This window comes from Danaus plexippus, chromosome 15, assembly GCF_018135715.1.
Source record: "Danaus plexippus chromosome 15, MEX_DaPlex, whole genome shotgun sequence".
NCBI classification, from domain to species: domain Eukaryota; kingdom Metazoa; phylum Arthropoda; class Insecta; order Lepidoptera; family Nymphalidae; genus Danaus; species Danaus plexippus.
This window is the reverse complement of record NC_083547.1, coordinates 7,842,817-7,861,758: the sequence shown is the minus strand read 5'-3', so window position 1 is coordinate 7,861,758 and position 18,942 is coordinate 7,842,817. Positions and strand designations below refer to the sequence as shown.

The following is an 18,942-nucleotide window of genomic DNA, read 5'->3' as shown; positions in this document are numbered from 1 at the left end:
GAGGACTCGTATCCAGAGCCGTAAAAACATTTACAAAAAAAAAAACGTATTTTCCTATGTCAATGTCAATCTAAAAAACTTTCCTATTTTAAAATCAAATTTTATATAATTTGTGAATTAAAAGAACACTATTAGACTAAAGTCTTTAACATAACAAAAGTGTTTTTGTAAATCTTCTGATTTAAATTAATGAATCTTGAAAATATCATTAATAATGAGCTCAAAAATAAAAAAACTTTTAGTTGAGAATGTATAATTTAAATTAATTTATATTTTATTAATCACGTCTCAATCTTCATTTTAGATAATATGCCTCTCTTTATTTCAGGCTAATCAATTAACCAATAGTAGTAGAAATGTTCTGGGCAGCTTGAGTAATAAGAATATGCATGTGTCATATAAACATAATGAAAATATTTTTATTGTAAATTTATATTGTAAAGACATTCATAAACTAGAAAAAAATACAGTAAATGATAATCAAATAACGTTCGACGTCAAGAGAAATGTATTTATTAAAACTGTATTAGACAATCTAAAAAATATAAGAACCTCATTGGAACCAAAAAAAATAGTCATCGATTTCAGTTCTCCAAACATAGCTAAACCATTTCATGTCGGTCATCTTCGATCTACAATAATTGGTAATTTCATAGCAAACATAAACAAGTATTATAACAATAATGTTACTAAAATAAATTATTTAGGTGATTGGGGAACACAATTTGGTTTTTTACAATATGGCTTAAAACAAAAGAATGTCACACTTAACAATCTTAATGATCCAATAAAGACACTGTATGAAGTATATGTTGAAGCTAATAAGTTAGCACAGGTTGATGAAAATGTATCGATTGCCGCAAAGAAATACTTCTCCGACATAGAACATGGCAAAACAAATCTAGATAGCTGGAAGAAAATAAGAGATATAACTATCAAAGAATTAGAGAATGTTTACCAAAGATTAGGAATAAAATTCAATGAATACCATTGGGAATCAGATTATAATGGTAAAGCCATTAAGGGTATATTGGACAAATTACAAGACCATAATATTATGACATCAGATAGCACAGGAAAAAAAATAGCCAAAGTTAATGACAGGAATGTGACAGTTTTAAAAAGCGATGATTCAACATTATACCTCTCCAGGGATATAGCCGCGCTCCTGGATAGGTATGATAGATATAAATTTGACAAAATGTTGTATGTTGTTGACAATTCACAGACGGACCATTTCGTAGCAGTTTTTGATATAGTCGGTAAGTTAAATAAGAGCGCTGCAGAGTGCTCTAAACATATTAAGTTTGGTAGAATTAAAGGAATGAGCACCAGAAGTGGAAATGTTATATTTCTCAATGACATATTAGATGAAGCCAAGCATAAAATGTATGAACAACAAAAGATGTCTAAAAGTAAGCAAAAAAATATTATTTAAATAATCTTTTGTTCTATTTTATTTTATAAAAAATCAGCTACAGTTACTAGTAATTTTCTTTTTTCAGATACTAGAAGTGCTGCCATTAATGAACAAACCTGTGACATTCTTGGAACGACAGCCGTACTTATCAATGATCTGAAGCAGAGGCGACAAAAAGACTATACATTCAGCTGGGAAAGGGCATTGCAAAGCGAAGGGGACAGCGGAATCAAACTGCAATATCTTCACTGCAGATTGTGGAGCTTAGAACGAAATTGTGGTGTGCCGCTACCGAATACATTGGAACCAGAATACTTAAAAGAAGAAATAGTTGGCGATATAGTTAATGAACTTGCAAGATTTGAGGATGTTATGAACCAGGCATATAATGAAAGTGAAGCTTGTATAATAGTAAATTATTTATTTCGACTATCAAATATGGTCAATCGTATGTTCAATGAGCTGAAAGTTAAAAATGTTAATCGTGATGTCGCTTCCCAAAGGCTCCTCGTTTTTAATTCTGCAAGATTTGTAATTAAAACAGCTTTGGAAATTCTAGGTGTAAAACCTCTACTTGAAATGTAACAACAAAAAAAGTTATGAAATAAAATCAATAAAGGCAGTAGTGTGTTGATGATTGTCTTTTTTTTTTCTGAAACTTACTATTGTGATACAAAATACATATACTTTAAATCCCTACTTTATGCAATATACTTAGCTTCTAATATCACAAGATGGCGCTTTATTAAAACAAAATCTTTTCTAAAATATGAAAAAAGTTTATTATTCCAATGCAAATATCATCTAAGTTACAGCTGATAAAATAATTTTTTCAGTAAATTTAAAACTCTGACTTTGAAATACCGCCTGATCTTCATATATTAATGTGAATAATTTTTATTAAATAAATGTAATAATAAATGGAGATCTCATGATCTTAGTAAGACTGTCGTAATTTACGAAGTATAAATAAAGTAGCATATATAGCATATATTCATAAAAAAGTATTATCTAAGTAAATATGTATTAAATGCTAACATAAAATCAAATAGCAAACAACATTTATTTTTTTTAATTTCCGTAATTGTTATTAAAATATCTGACAAATAAAATATTTTGCCAATAAAAATTTTTAGAAGTCCATTAAGAGTTTAGTGAATATAAAAGAAAAATAATTAGAAGAAATTTACTGTCAATACATATTTTATAGAGCAATAGTTTGAAACGAGAGTAATAACATAAGTATTATTTGTAATTTTTATTTTTATTTTAAAGAAGTATCTATGCATTTACTTTTATAAATACGAATAACTCTATTAAAATAGTTTTCTTTTTAAAAGACTTTGTTTGAATATTCTTTAATACTTTAAAAAAGTTTATTTTTGTCTATTATGACCTAGAAACCATAGATATAGACACGTCGTATTGATGATGACCCCTCCCGATTTTGGTGGGAAAGTTTAAATATGTATCGATAAAGTTATATTTTTTGCATAGTTTTTGTGAAATGTTGTGAAAATATAAAGTGATATCAAAGTTCTTGACTTTCTTTATTAAAATAACCAAAAGACCTATTTTATGTCATTTATTTCAATACTTTGATTTAAGTGTAAAAGTATTCGGCCAACTTCGCCACTTTTCGGTTTCGTCTCCGTTGACGTCAGAATAATTGGACCGCTCCTGCGTCAAATCAGTACTTCCGGCGGTCACGTGGGGTGCGCGAACCAATCAGAGCCCGTTGTCTCTTTATAGGCCGACATTTTCTGACAAGCGTAGAAAAAGTTTTCATCAACAGCCGCCATTTTGCGCTGGAGAGACTGAGAAGTATTTCGGAATTTGTCGTGTAAATTTTCTGTTTTTTCTTACATCATTTAATCATAAACTGTACCATTCCGTATATTTTAAAGTGTTAAGTGAAATCGTGTAGTTCGCTCGGTAAAATAAGTTCCATAAAGTAGTTAAAATCTGGTGATATTGTTTTCATTTATTGTGCTAGTTCCGTCGGAAGATGGTGAGAGGGTCTGTGTAGCTCTTCGATTCGGAGCTTTGTAATGGCGAATACTTGAGTGAGAAATTTTAATATGTGCCTTCAATGGTTCGAAGGACATCGAACGATCGGGATGTGGGTGAATTACGTTGTGATGGATGACAAATCGCTCTAAAATGTTATTTCTTAAAGATATAAGACATATAAGTGTTATTTGAATCGGCGGGCCGAAATATTCACGACGGCTTACGTTTAGTAAACAGAGCCATGGCCGATCATCATGTGGATGAGCCGCCTAACAAGCGGGCTAAAATGATCCGGGACCCTTTCCAGGGTCCGTCGGACACCGCAGGTAAGTACTTTTCTCGGTTTAACAACTTTCATAACTTTAGAGCACCCTTCTGTCATTATTTTAATACTATGATTTTTGACATTTTGCCGTCGCTCTTGTTAGCGCCGTGCAAGTTTTGCGTCGTATTATTGTTTCTTTAAATTAAGGACTGAAAATATATAATTATTTCATTTATTTCTAACTTTAAAACAATTTATATGGCCACTATTCATTTACAACTTTGATGTTTTTATAACTTTGAAGATGTTCAAAATTTTGAATTTGACCAAAGTTTACATTAAATGGTTTTGAGTTTTGATGAACTAAATCGTTTTTCCTAAATGAACTTTTATAATTGCCTAAGTGTGTCCATTTTAATATTTCGAATTAAATCAAAACATAATTTAAGATATGTTCAGATTAGATGTTGGAGAATAATATTAATAGATGAATATTAAATTTTAAAATTAAGTTTTATTCATGCACACACAGTGTTCATAATATTTTGTTGGCTGGTGGAATTATTGATATGATATTGGTATAGACTGACCATAAATAATTGGTGACCTACATTCAACTTTCAATATAATTAGTATAGAAAAATAATTTCATATAATTTGTTTATTAATACATTGTGTTATGTGTAATTTGAAATTAATTTGCTACATAGTACATGAGAACATGAGTAGTATACACATTTAAATTGAAATGGCATGAAATATTTTTATGATTACATACTTATTTATTGGAAAGCATTTGTTTATATCTTAAATTTCTTATAATACATTGTGTGTGTTAGATTAGGTGTAGGTTGCTTATGAATCTAATGTGTAATATAAATATTTAAATGACAAATTAATTTTAGAATGTTATTTTAATAAATAGTATTCTGATTTTATTTATATGTTTCAAATGATATACAAAACAAGCCAGACTAGTTTTCTTGAAATTATTATAATTTATATTTATATGAAATTTTAATGTCTTATATTTTTTTTACTATTAATTTTTTTTGGATAAATATACTACTATTAAGATTATTATGCCTGTACGAAAAAAAACTACATGTGTGTATTAATAATTTACTGTGGTCTATAATTAATTTTTTTACCAAATGCATTTCTTTATATATTTTTGCCTTAAGGACATATTTCACAACACAAAAAGCGTTAGTGAAATAAAATGTAATAAATAATTCATGTTATTAGATTGTGATATTATGTGTTATTTTATTGACAGATGGGTTCTCAAACCTTGACATGTTTGATCTCGAGAAGGACCTCCCTGATGAGTTGATGGGAGGCTCTTGGGGTGAACAACCCGGTGTCACGGGGCCAAAGCCCCCAGCTCAGGGCCCTGGTCCGGGGCAAATGGTGCAGCAGCTCAATGGAGATGATCCAACAGCTGCTATGCAAAGACAAATTAATAATCATCTTATACAACAAGTGAGTATCTGGGACTGATGACATATTCAACATATATTTCTATATATTTTTTTTTTATATCAAAGATAAACATAATACCCTCACTTTTCATATAGTTTCTTGGTGCTTGCTATTTAATAATAATATTTTATTGAATATAAGAACAATTTATATTTTTTGTGTCTTAGCCATTCAAATAAACATTTTTTATATTTTACTAACTTTTTTTATATATATTTTTTTTTCAATTATTTTTTCTACTATGTAAAAATTATATATTTAGTATTAAGATAAAAAAAAGTAACATTAAGTACTAATGATGTATTATGTCGTATGCTGGTTTTTTCACAGGGCAACAAAGGTGGATTAGTAGGCCACAACAACCCCTTGGGGTTGAGTAGTTTGGGGAGTAAGAGTCCTAATTTACAGTCACCGCCCAATGTGTCTGTCTCCAAAGATCTCATGGGTGGTATGCACCAGCAACTTATACCAAATACAAGTCATCCAAATCAACTGCACTCTTCTATGCCTATTCAAGGTTCGTATTTTCAAGTCTTTAATATTATTACATATGTATCTATTTTGTCAAAACATTAGTAACAATAAGTTTAAGGTAATAGTTTTGTCTGCTTAATAAAAAGGTAACCAATAATCTTGTAGATTATTTTTTTTATGTAGTTTTATGAATATTTATTTTGTATTGCGGTAAACAAATACATTTTTAATATAATATCGAGACATTAATTATAATTTTATTGAATATTCTGTTAACAAAATGTTATGAATATTAATACATAAATTTTGTCTCAGTTTTTAAACAATATTGGCATTTATTTTTTGTTACACAGTCCATATAAAAAGATACTACTAATACTATTTTCTTTACATATTTCATGATAAACACTAGACTTATAGAATTTTTAACCAAAGTATATAAATATATTTAATCATATTGACTGCTATGGTACAGGTGGGATGAATGTAGCCAATGTGGGTGGAAATATGGTGGTTACGAACAGCAACATGACGGGTTCCAACATGCTGGGAGGTGGCATCATCAACAATGTCAACAAACAGCTGCCGACACTCATGGGGAACAACCATCACCAGCCACAGTCACACCATCCCCATGCACAGGTGACTATCTACATCATACTATAAATTATATATATGTGAAATTAACCATTATTTAGTCATTACAGGTTAATTTCAGTACTAAGGATATTCAATCTTTTTCTTGTTTGAAAGAATATTCTTATAGTGGTAATTAAAATACAATATACATCTGAAAAATAATGAAAGTCGTCATTTGTGAACAGAATTGTGTAAAGTAGTATAGGTCGGCGGCTTTCAGGCTATGCAGAACGGTCCCCTGAGTGGGAGAGTGGGCGTCGGAGGGGTCGGCGTTGGAATGCAGGCGCCCAACATGCGCTCAGGGTTAGCACATGGCGCTCACGCAGCGCACGGCGCCCACGGTGGGCACGCGGCGCACGGAGCTCACGCCGCCCATAACGCACACACGCGAATGGGTGCACCGGCGGGTGGCGGACATCCACTCGCACCTTACCATCCCGCTTACGGTCAGTCGGCAGCGGGCGGTGCGGCGCAGAGGGCAGCCGGCGTGCGCTTCGGCCCTCCGCCCGAGGCGGGTGGGGGCGCCGCGCAGGCTGTGCCCCCCGCACCCTCTCCGCAGACGCCCGGCGCTCCAGCCGGTGGACAGGTGAATTGAAACATCCTTTTCGACCCTAACATAATAATTTAGTACTAATGATTGTCTTACGACTTATGTCTGTACTCACGATTGCGGTTCACCGTCTCATATCCTCATTAAGCGATATGTTTGGCCAGTCGCAGCCCCAAGCGGCGACTCAGTCCACGACGCCGGCGCAGTCCAACACGGGCTCCATAGCGGACCCCGAGAAGCGCAAGCTGATCCAGCAGCAACTGGTGCTGTTACTTCACGCGCATAAATGTCAGCGACGAGAATCACAGTCCAACGGCGAGACCTGGCAGTGCACCCTGCCGCACTGTAAGACCATGAAGGGCGTCCTCAATCATATGATGTCGTGTCAGGTGAGGGATCGCGTGAGCTCGGTAATATTCGCTACTATATTTCCGGAGTAGTGTTACATGTCGTTCGTTTCATTTCAGGCTGGCAAGAATTGCGGAGTCCCTCATTGTTCATCTTCACGACAAATTATTAATCATTGGAAACATTGTAACAAGAATGACTGTCCGGTCTGTTTACCTCTCAAACAAGCAGACCGCACTAGAACCAATACTATGAATGGTGAGCCGTTGTTTGGATTCACTTCGATTGTTGACTAATAAACTAACAAACGGGGATACATATGGGTTTTATCCGTTTTAACAGACGTCGTGTTTAATATTAAGACGTGTAAATGTTTTTTATCGTTTTGTGATTAAATTTACTGTGGGGATACAATGAGTGTGATTATCTAGCGGCTGCGGCTCATTCGACGACGGGAGTGGGTCTGTCGGTGGCGTGGGTCCCGTGGGCGGCGTGGGCGCCGCGAGTGCAGGTGTGGGCGTAGGCGCCGTCAGCGTAAACGTCGCCTCCGCCCCCGCGCCTAACACCCTCCCCACCGTCAACCAACTACCCGGTTAGTGAAAGTCTGTTGTGTTCCAGTTGCCGGATCGCTATAACATAAATTATCAATTACCCGAATGTCGACACTTAATGTCAAGATCCCCGGGTAAGTTTCGGATATTCATTTTTTTACTTATCTGTGTGTTTGAGCTTGGAGCGATACTCGACACCACTAAACAGCTTTGCGTGACAGGACATGTAACATCATGTCATTCATTCGGTTTTGTTAATAGTTTGTAATTTCTCCTTTATTGCTTGTATATACTTTTTCATTAAATTAGAAGGTCTGTGAAAAAAAACCGTTATTAATACAGATGTACGAGATGAAACTCGGCACATCACTATTATATAGATATTTTGTGTGGGTGTACTGCATGTATATAATATGGGATGCATGTTAATAAAATGGTTTTAATATATGATTATACATTATTATTAAATTTTAACACTATGTTAAGTAAACTTAATGTGTATTTATATTTATATATAAATTAACAAGCATAATAGAAATTAATGTTCTGGCCTTACTCTTCATATGGTTGTGTGCTTAAGAATTGTACGTTCCCCTTGGTGTTGCCTTTAAACATTCAGAATATTTCGCATGGCTTCAATGGCATTTACAAATATTTTTTATAGGAGGCGCATCTGCCCCATCGGTACCAACGAGTAATTCGGTGGGAGTGGGTGCGGTGGGGTCCGTTGGCGGTGTGGGCGGTGTGGGCAGTGTGGGCGGCACGGGCGCAGACATGAAGCGTGCGTACGAGGCACTCGGCATCGCCTGTCCCACATCTGTGGCGGGGATGGTGGGAGGCTTCCCCCGCACGCCGCTGTCCCGGCTTCCCGCTCCCCGCCCTCCCGCCCTCACTGACGTGCTGCCGCAGCAGACCATGCAGCAATTGTTCCCGCACCAGCAGCAACCTGACATGCAGCAGCAGCAGTCTCAGCAGCACAGCAATTGGTTAGTGTGTTAATAATTTTTGAATGTGATCCTTACGTTAAGTTACAAACATTTTGATAATATGAGGTTATACTTGTTTATCAGATGAGTACTGGAACACTCCAATTACCGGCGGTACTGTCACGGCCAACCCTCATACCGGCACGAAAGAATGGCACCAGTCTATAACACCTGATCTCAGAAACCACCTCGTTCATAAACTGTAAGTCGAATAAAATGTCGCTTTGTAAATGAAAAAGATGAATATAGGAAATCGTTCTCGAACGCTCAGCCAATCTTATCTATGTCACAGGGTTCAAGCTATCTTTCCGACACCCGACCCGACAGCCATGGCAGACAAACGGATGCATAACCTCGTGGCGTACGCGAGGAAAGTAGAAGGTGACATGTACGAAATGGCGAGCACTCGGTCCGAGTACTATCACTTACTGGCCGAGAAGATATACAAAATACAGAAAGAGCTCGAGGAGAAGAGACAAAAGAGAAAAGAACAGCAGCTGCAAGCTCAACAGGCGCAGCAGCAACAGAATCAGCTGCAGCAGCAGCCCGGGGTTCTGCCAGGTGGAGTGATGGGTGTGCGGGCGAGCGTGCCCGGCGTGGGCGTGGGCCGGCCGAATTTACCCACTCAGGGTTTGCCCGCCATGCGGATTCCCTCGCCCAGCATGCCTTTATCCATGCCCGTCAATCGGATGAACTATCAGTCCAATCTAGTGGGCCCCCCCGGTCCCAGTCCGAATCAGGTGAGATATTTTATTAAAAATTTATTATCAGTGTTTGAGTTACTGGGAATGTGGCGACCTAACGAATAAGCAGTAGTGATTCAATATGAACTTTAAATATATGATTTTTATTAATTAAATTTGCATTTCTGAATATAAAATAAGCTATAATTTTGTTCCTTGTTCCTCGTTCGTTATATTATATACTAAACAAAAAGATGTTTTTTATTGAGTGATGAAGTCAGTATATACTTATACCTTCTCTCTAATTTTTTATTAAAAAAGTCTATCGATTTATTTGTGCCGCGCCTTTTTTTCCCATTGAGATTAGACTAGGTTATGTTGTTTAGCATATGGTTTATAGTGTCAAGCGCGTAAAAATATATAGAACCCAACTTATAGGAGAACATGCTTCACAAATAATTTTAAAATGTTTTTTTCAGTATTTTAAATGTTGCGTTGGAAGCATTTTCTCCTAAGCTGATATTGTCGCATCTCAATTTTGACCTACCGCTGTATGTTTCTGTCAAAAATAAACGGACATAACTTAGACGCTGGTATTATTGTTAAGACACTCAAGAAAGACTCAGGAATGAAGAGTATATTTTAACCAAATAGTTGTAGTGGATTTTAAGGACTTTGTTATAAGTTCAGTCTTATTCAATACCTCCTCCTCATATTTATATAAACATTTTAAACTACAGTAATCCCGCGTATAACACGGTACGTGAGTTGTTCGAGTATGTATGACGCTCTCTTATGACCTCGGGTAACGCGTTGTCTGTAGAAAAAGTTCCCGTTTGTCTTCTCTCGTTAACGGGGATTTGGTTGAATATCTTTTTGTATACGCATTGTTCCTAGCATTTCAGTTGGCTAAAGATTGATGAGAAAAATAATGTTTTATTTTTAGCAATAGTTTATTTTGGGTAAAGTAAAATTACCAAAGGGATTATTCCTCCATCAGATGCCTCAAACTCCGAACGGCGGCAGCGTCGGCGGAGTCGGCAGCGTCGGGAACCCTGGAATGTCACCCTTCGGACAACCGATGACGTCACCGGCGCCGCAGTATTCGGTGCACAGCAACGGGCCGGCTGCGCTACCGTCCCCCGGGCCCGCTGCCGAAACCAAGCGAGCCGGGCCCGTCGCCAGCCCCTTCATGAGTCACTCAAGTGCCTTCCGCGGAGACACGGGCGGCGCGTCTCCCGCCGCGACCCCGGCCACGCCGCTCGCGCACGCCAGCCCCGTCCCCGACACGCGGCCCGCCCTCCGCCGCCGCGCCCGCCTCCGCTCAGATGGCGGCGCTGCAGTCCGCCCTCAACGACGACAGTCCGCCGGAAGTGAAGCGGAAGTGGACGACGTGCGCATCAAGGAGGAGCCAGAGGACGACTGTGGCGGCAAGGGCATGAGAGACGAGACGCCGGGAGACGGGACGAGCGGCCCGACAGACCCGAAAGGCCAGACCCCTTCGTGAAGCAGGAGGTGAAGCGGGAGGTGAAAGAGGAGCCTCCCGTACGCCCGCGCCGCCCGACGGAGAGCGCGGTTCAAGAAGACCTTCGCCTTCAAACTGGAGGAGCTGAGGCAGGCGCTAATGCCCACGCTGGAGAAGCTGTTTCGCCTCGATCCCGAGTCGCTACCCTTCCGCCAGCCGGTGGACGCGCAAGCGCTCGGCATCCCCGACTACTTCGAGATCGTGACGCGCCCCATAGACCTGTCCACCATCAAGATGAAGCTGGACCGCGGCGAGTACAAGGACCCCTGGGAGTACGTGGACGACGTCTGGCTCATGTTCGAGAACGCCTGGCTCTACAACAGAAAGAACTCGCGCGTCTATCGTATTGTACTAAGGTAAAACTAGCTTTGAACACGAACATTTTACTCCGATCAGTGGACAAGTGTCTTCACCGTGTCGGTTGTGCTTTTAGCTGTCGGAGGTGTTCGAAGTGGAGATAGACCCAGTGATGCAGAGTCTGGTTATTGTTGCGGAAGAAAATACACGTTCAATCCTCAAGTTCTATGCTGTTACGGCAAGCTGTGTACTATACCTCGCGATGCTAAATATTTCAGCTATCAGAACAGGTCAGTCCGCAAGTTCTCATTCAAGAACATGTTCTCATTCAAGAAAAATATTTGCTACATACAGTGGCAGTTTTTAATTACTATATTAATTAATAAATAAAATGAGACCGTGCATGTCTATGCATAATGATTTGTCTTAATTGTCTTTTGGATTCAATTTGAAGTATTGAGGGACAATAGTTGTTGCACCAAGTCCACCCATTACCATTAACTTATCTTTATTTTAGTGCTACATTTAATGTTTTTCGTTCAAGTATATATGTGCTTCATAATTTTTGTTGTATACTAACAGATTCACTTACAAGATAAATCGATACAATAAGTTGCGCTCTTGTTTTTATTGAAACAATATTTAAAAAAATGTGAATCAACAAAAATTATGATGATGCTGTGTTACTTGCAATTGATGTTTTTTTTCACTATCTGCATTACCCTTTGCCATAACCTAACTTCTTACTTCACCTGTCGGGGGTTGTCACAATAGATGGCTAAATGTCCGGCTTGAACCCGTGCGTCACATGTATTACAACATACAGTAGTTTCATGGCACATTTTGTTTTTGACGTGCTCCCTAGATTCCGTTGCGCTGTAAATTCCGACGGACTTAGAAGTGGTATTTATATATAAAAATTGTTTTTGTTATCCGTAAATAAATTTTAATGTCGATAATTATAACTGAAATACCGCTTGTAAGTTGTACATTTTAATAGTTGTGCAGTAACATAGTCTATCCATTGTACTAATCCCATGTACTCATCGCTTACTAATTTGTTTTCGCTCCGCACGTCCTTGCCCGCACTACGGACTGATAGTCTAAAAGCGTATGGGGTTGTGTCCGATAGATACACATTCTGCACCAAGTGCTTCCACGACATCCAGGGCGACACCGTCACGCTCGGCGACGACCCGCTGCAGCCGCAGACGTGAGTTTATACTACTGTTATATTATATATATATGACGAATACCTAAAATATACTTTTAATTATTCAACATGTCCTAGTTATCACAAATAAGATTGAAAATAGCCCCTCGTCCAGGGCCCGTTTTTTAAATAAATCGTGATACAAACAATAAAAATTATCTCAAGTTTTTATATCATGTAAAGGCATTTGTAACTTATTTTTGTTCATTTTTCTATTTTTTTTACATTCTAAAAATACAGCCAGCTCCTGGGTTTTTATTGATAATATATTTAAAACGATTTACAGAGCGATAAAAAAGGACCAGTTCAAGGAGATGAAGAACGACCACTTGGAACAAGAACCCTTCGTCATATGTATGGACTGTGGCAGGAAGCAGCATCAAATATGTGTGTTGCATCATGACCAGATATGGCCTCAAGGCTTCTGCTGTGATAACTGTCTGAAAAAGAAGGCTGCCAAGCGGAAAGAGAACAAATTTAGTGCTAAGAAACTGCCAACTTCCAAGCTTGGTATCTATATTGAGACGCGAGTTAATAATTTCCTTAAGAAAAAAGAGGCTGGTGCTGGTGAAGTGCATATCAGGGTTGTCGCATCGTCTGATAAGGTACTTTGAATATCACTAATGTCAGGGTTGGCGAGTTGTTTGAATGTAAACGTGAGATAATTTATATATTTGTTTGATGTAGATGGTGGAGGTGAAGCCAGGAATGAGGTCTAGGTTCGTCGAGTCGGGCGAACTGTGCGCTGAATTCCCGTATCGGGCTAAAGCGCTGTTCGCGTTCGAAGAAGTTGATGGTACTGATATATGCTTCTTTGGAATGCACGTACAGGTATGTATTTATATTTTTATATATCATTAATCAACGTGTTCTCTAGACGAACATTGTGTTATGTGAAGTATTTTGTTTTAGGAGTATGGGAGTGAAAGTCCGTCGCCGAATACGAGGAGGGTTTATATAGCATATCTAGATTCTGTACATTTTTTCCAACCGAGGCAATATAGGACTGCCGTGTATCATGAAATTTTATTAGGTTATTTGGATTACGCTAAGCAATTGGGCTATACGATGGCCCACATTTGGGCGTGTCCGCCCTCCGAGGGCGACGACTATATTTTCACTGCCATCCGCCCGAACAAAAGATACCTAAGCCTAAGAGGTTACAGGAGTGGTATAAGAAAATGTTAGACAAGGGTATTATAGAGAGAATAATATTATTATAAAGATATTCTTAACAGCGATGGAGGACATATCTCGTCTGCAGCCGAATTACCTTATTTAGGGAGATTTTTGGCCGAATGTTTTTAGAAGAATCTATCAAAGAGTTGGACCAAGAGGAAGAGGAGAAAGAAACAGGCTGAAGCCGCCGAGGCAGTGGTCATGATGTGCTTATTCATTTTCATTTTGTTTTTCATTAATTTCATAATTAGTTGCTATTCCAAATAAAAATAATATCACATAAGTATCATTATCATCATGCCACTTATGTACCTTAGAGAATATCTAACATGATTTTAGATATTCCGTCATCTGAGGAGAATGAACAAGGCCCCGACGGTAAAAAGAAGGGTCAGAAGAAGCGAAGAAGTCGAACAAGTCCAAGGCGGCCCAAAGAAAGAACAGTAAAAGCAGAGTGACCAACAGCAGGGGAGCGATCTCAGTGCAAAGATATTTGCCACCATGGAGAAGCACAAGGAAGTGTTCTTCGTTATTAGGTTACATTCCGCACAGTCCGCCGCTAGTTTAGCTGTGAGTACCGCTATCGTGAGTCTGCTGTTTTTATTAATGTTATATAGAATTAACTCAAAATAAACTTTTCAGCCTATCGGAGACCCGGACCCTCTAATAAACTGCGACCTCATGGACGGACGAGACGCCTTCCTGACGATGGCTCGTGACCGTCACTATGAGTTCTCGTCCACGCGCCGCGCTCGCTTCTCTACTCTGTGCATGTTATACGAACTACACAACCAGGGCACCGACAAGTTCGTGTACACCTGCAACAGCTGCAAATCGCACGTCGAGACACGCTACCACTGCACCGTGTGCGACGATTTCGACCTGTGCGTTCCCTGCTACGACAAGGAGGGCCATCCGCACAAGATGGAGAAGCTCGGCCTCGACCTGGACGTGGGCTCCTCGCCCGGAGATCTCAAGCAGGCGAACCCAGAGGCTCGCAAACTGTCCATCCACGTTGCATCCCAGTCGCTGGTACACGCCTGCCAGTGCCGCGACGCCAACTGCCGCCTGCCGTCGTGCCAGAAATAAGCGTGTCGTGCAGCACCCGAAGATCTGCAAGCGCAAGACGAAGGGCGACTGCCCGATATGCAAGCAGCTCATCGCTTTGTGCTGTTACCACCCAAACACTGCACGGAGACCAAGTGCTCGGTTCCGTTCTGCAGCAGCATAAAGCAGAAGTTGAAGCAACAGCAAGTACAGCAGCGCGTTCAGCAGCAACAGTTGCTGAGAAGGCGAGTGGCCGCCATGAACACTCGGGGATGTCGGCCGGAGCACCCAGTCCGCCTCCGCACCCGCGCTCGGGTCTCCGCCACCCGCCAAGCCCGCCGCACACGCGTTGCCGCACAACGTGCAGAAGGCATTGCAGCAGGTTAGAACTATTATATAACTAAATTGTATTGTAATATTAATTTAAATGAAGACTCTTGTAGTCTGTAGTTTTACATCTTAGTATAATAATTTAAGTATTGTCACCAAACCTGATGCTAATTCCTATCGTTTGTTTTCTGAAGAAATTACGTAATTAATATCGAAAAGGTCTCGATCAAAGTAGGCGAGTAAGGTATTTAGACAGATGTGTAATGTTTATTGTTACATATACAGACTCAATGAGTAAAAGTAAGATTTTAAAAGACTAAAAATAATATTAACTGGTATCTCCCACTAGGTTCAGGAGGAAGCAGCGAGACAACAAGCTCCGTCATACGGAAAACAAGCCGCGATGGGTCCGCCCGGCGGCGTGGGCGGTGTGGGCGGCGTGGGTGGAGTGGTCGGTGTCGGCGGCGCTGCGGTCCGGGGCGCGGAGTGGAGCGCGCGGTACAGGGCGCCGCCGCCCTTACATCATGCGGCACATCAGCATCACAGACTGCCACACCACGCGCCGCATCCGCAGCACGGACACCATCCGCAACATCCGCAGCATCCGCAACACGCGCAACATCCGCAGCACGCGCCGCCCAACATACAGGTGAGCATGATGCTATTGAATGTCAGAAATCTTATTTTGTTATAAAGTGGTTAAAATTTATATTTAACGTATTATAATTTAATATATATTAAACTATAATACGTTAAATATAAATTTTGACACGTTTAATATATATTTAATATATATATATTAAATATATATTATTAAACGTGTCAGAAGCATCTTAAGGTACATTGATGTCCAAAAATAAACCGGTTCGTGAAATTAAAATGATGAATTCACTCTTATTGTCAATGTAATCATGTAACTAATGTCCCCTAGCAGCGAGCGGGCGCGCCGCAGCGAACGCCCAGCCTCAGATGCATCAGAAGGCTCTGGCTCAGCTGATGGCCACGCTCAGGTCGCCCACCACACACACCACAGCAGGAGATACTTCAGATACTCAAGTCCACCCTCCCCTCATGGCGGCCTTCATCAAGCAGCGGGCGCAGGTACCCCACCATACAAAGACACTAGAGTCACTTATACGGTCTATACTCTAGAATGAGCAGGTGAATCATCATCAACCTATAGGAGCCCAATGCTGAGCAGTGAACACGTTGGTCTTGCCTTTTTTATAGAACGCCCAAAACCAACAGCAAGCCGGCACCGGTGTCGTCGGCCCCGTTGGAAATGTAGGTGTCGGCAACGTCGGGGTCGGCGGAGCGGGAAACGTAAACGTGCCACTAGGCGGCGTCGTGTCGCAGCAGCCGCAGCAGATGCAGCACATGATGCAGCCGCAGCAACAGCAGAGGTTGCAGCAAAGCACCAGATGCTCCCCCAACGACACAGGTTCGTCTCTTATAAAGATTTATGATTACTGAAGACTATGGTCGATGTCGACCTGCTGCTTGTTACCTCTATACAGTTTACATCTCATTTCATGCCTTACCTTTTCATATGAAAATACTAAACTAAATCACAAAAAAATCCAGTCAGTTCCAATAAATAATACTCACGTAAGGCTTGTTTGATACTATTGTTAAAACTGTGTAACTGTGTGTAGGTCGGCGGCGTCTCCGGTGTGAGTGGGGTCGGAGGTGTCGGCGGCGTGTCGGGTGTGGGCATCGGTGGGGTCGGCGGTGTTGGGGGCATCGCGGGCGGCACACCCGGCTGTTCAAGCAGGGGGGGGGCGGCGGGGCGGTGGGTGGCGTGGGCACCGTGGGCGGCGGCATGATGGGCATGCGAGGCGCCTACGCCGGCGGCGGTGGCGCGCCGCGGCTGAGCGGGCGCTACTTCCGGCGGCGGCGTGGGCGCGGTGGGCGGCGTGCTGCAGCGCTCGCCGCCCGCGACGCCATCCCCGCGGCCGCCCACACCGTCGGAGCTGCTGCTGCTGCGGCAGTCGCCGGCTCCCCCTGCGCCGCTGGGCGTGCTAGACGAGCAGCTGCCTCCCATGACTCCTCAGGACCAACTCACCAAGTTCGTGGAGCAGTTGTAGTGTACATAGGCCCGCGCGCGGTCGCCCTGTACCATATAATGTATCGCGGCCGCCGCCCGCCGCTCGACTCTCGACTCCCTTCCCCGCACTATTTATTGTCGACGATTTCGTTAGCGACGCGAAGGACGTATTAGTATTATGATGAACGAATCGAGCGCTCAATGTACAAAATGTAAATATGAGAAGAGTACATCCTGTCCGCTTTTGCGTAATGTAAGTTGTTCGTAGCGTAGGTACATATGATACTTATTCTGTTTATTGTAATTAAATCATTTTATAATATAATTATGTGATGATTATAAATCGTTGTTTTTGTTCGACACCTCTTTGAATGGGAGTTCTTCTTAGAGCGAGTATCTTCATACTATTTCCTGTTGGAACTGTAAATATATTATAAAGTCAATCCACTATCATCATATCTGTTATGTTCCTGATATTTTTTAAGTGAAGGGGAAAATTAATGTGAATATTTGTTTGGCTATTTCCTTAAAATTTGTTCTCTATTCTGTAGTTTTGTTAGACCAAATGAATTTTATCATTAGGCTGAAAACTATTGAGGATATATTCTGTTTTATAATTAAGTCACTTTCTACATTTTTCGTGTTCATATCTCTAATGTTTAAATTATGAAGCTAAACTTTTATGTGATTTGTTTCCCTTATAACCTAGCACTGAAGCTATTAGTCTTAAGAATTAACACAAAAATAAATTTTTCAACACTTTTATAACATCCCATACATTATCAATCAATATTTATTAGCACGCGAATACAGGAAACACTTCGAATATAATGATTAACTAATGTGTCGCTCGTTACTTTCTGCCATTTATTTATCTTTTAATTTTATATACACATATTTCTTGAATGAAATCTTTAAAAATGTTTTTAATTTTAACGGGACATTTCTAAACCGTTAAACGACCTTAATATCAGAATAAATAGATAATTGGATATTTTTCGGACTTAAAACTGTTTAGCAAACATACAAAGAGGTCTTATGCAGGAGTTGCACTGAGAATGTTTTTTTTTTTGTTGTCTTCAATTTTTTTTGTAACAAAATGCGACGTCAGTATAAAAGCTCAGGCGACAGCTTTAAGAGATAAAGGATATTTTTTAGCCGCTTCCAATGAATACTGAACTTTTATTTCTTTGAAGTCAAAGTTACAAATGAATTGAGGTAAATATTTTGAGAATTAAATTAGTTGTTTATATTAAAATGATTCTTCTATGACTTTATTCCTTATAATAAATTCTATCCATCCTTTAAATTAAATCCTCTGTTTGTCTAAATTACATTATTATATTATATTAATGCAATTATGTTTATTTTTTACAAATTAATGATATTTAACATTTTTCATAATTTAGACACTTTCTGTGTCAATGTAAAAAAAAACAGTATAAGTCAATCTTGTTTTGTACATTTTTATTTATAAATAGCATTATACAACTGCCTTAATAATAGACACAAGATGATTATTCAGGCTACATAGATTTTTATAAAGAATATGTTTAATTTAATTTAAGTCTGTTTTAAATATGTTGCCTTCATACTTATGTTCTGTATGAAGTTTGATAAATAATATCTGACGCTGGCAAACTGAACACAGAGAGTAGTGTACAAGAAAACATAAAATAAGAGTATTTATAGTTTCATGATTCTCGTTTTAGTTTTGTGTATAGTTTTTAATTTATTTGAAAATAAAATATTCTTACCTTACAGAATAAGAAACAAATGTTATTTTGTGTTGCTACATAGCCCATAGATGTTTTAACATAATCCGACTTAACTTACGTAATAAGTATGTACAACCTTAAAAACTAATTTAGCAGAAAAAAATAATTATGC

At 39.6% G+C, this 18,942-nt stretch overlaps 2 protein-coding genes across 2 annotated transcripts; both read left to right on the top strand.

The window, feature by feature from the left end:
* Positions 1 to 92: 92 nt before the first annotated feature.
* LOC116766526 (probable arginine--tRNA ligase, mitochondrial) lies at positions 93 to 2,052 on the top strand. Its single transcript, XM_061522942.1, has 3 exons — positions 93 to 250; positions 329 to 1,415; positions 1,506 to 2,052. The coding sequence occupies exons 1-3, from the start codon at positions 215 to 217 to the stop codon at positions 2,003 to 2,005; spliced, it is 1,623 nt and encodes a 540-aa protein (XP_061378926.1). The 5' UTR covers positions 93 to 214; the 3' UTR covers positions 2,006 to 2,052.
* Positions 2,053 to 3,166: 1,114 nt separating this feature from the next.
* LOC116766349 (histone acetyltransferase p300) lies at positions 3,167 to 17,395 on the top strand. The gene is given in 43 exon segments (XM_061522907.1): positions 3,167 to 3,759; positions 4,978 to 5,185; positions 5,504 to 5,700; positions 6,133 to 6,299; positions 6,502 to 6,882; positions 7,011 to 7,235; positions 7,314 to 7,452; positions 8,410 to 8,735; positions 8,774 to 8,840; positions 8,843 to 8,933; positions 9,024 to 9,471; positions 10,415 to 10,862; positions 10,865 to 10,991; positions 10,993 to 11,279; positions 11,282 to 11,295; positions 11,373 to 11,415; positions 11,418 to 11,526; positions 12,339 to 12,449; positions 12,736 to 13,054; positions 13,137 to 13,280; positions 13,362 to 13,560; positions 13,563 to 13,665; positions 13,667 to 13,729; positions 13,731 to 13,752; positions 13,754 to 13,797; positions 13,799 to 13,836; positions 13,968 to 14,027; positions 14,030 to 14,071; positions 14,074 to 14,198; positions 14,271 to 14,713; positions 14,715 to 14,806; positions 14,809 to 14,963; positions 14,966 to 14,980; positions 14,983 to 15,057; positions 15,355 to 15,658; positions 15,937 to 16,033; positions 16,035 to 16,063; positions 16,066 to 16,106; positions 16,236 to 16,416; positions 16,419 to 16,450; positions 16,661 to 16,766; positions 16,769 to 16,889; positions 16,891 to 17,395. Coding segments are annotated over 43 exon segments (6,525 nt in total). The 5' UTR covers positions 3,167 to 3,674; the 3' UTR covers positions 17,093 to 17,395.
* The last annotated feature ends 1,547 nt before the right edge of the window (positions 17,396 to 18,942 follow it).

Excerpts from the sequence above, each read along its gene's own strand:
- LOC116766526 (XM_061522942.1), top strand. The coding sequence starts at position 215 with ATGAGCTCAAAAATAAAAAAACTTTTAGTTGAGAAT. Across the intron at positions 251-328 it reads AAAAACTTTTAGTTGAGAAT|GCTAATCAATTAACCAATAG; the intron begins GTATAATTTAAA and ends TCTTTATTTCAG. Across the intron at positions 1,416-1,505 it reads ACAACAAAAGATGTCTAAAA|ATACTAGAAGTGCTGCCATT; the intron begins GTAAGCAAAAAA and ends TTCTTTTTTCAG.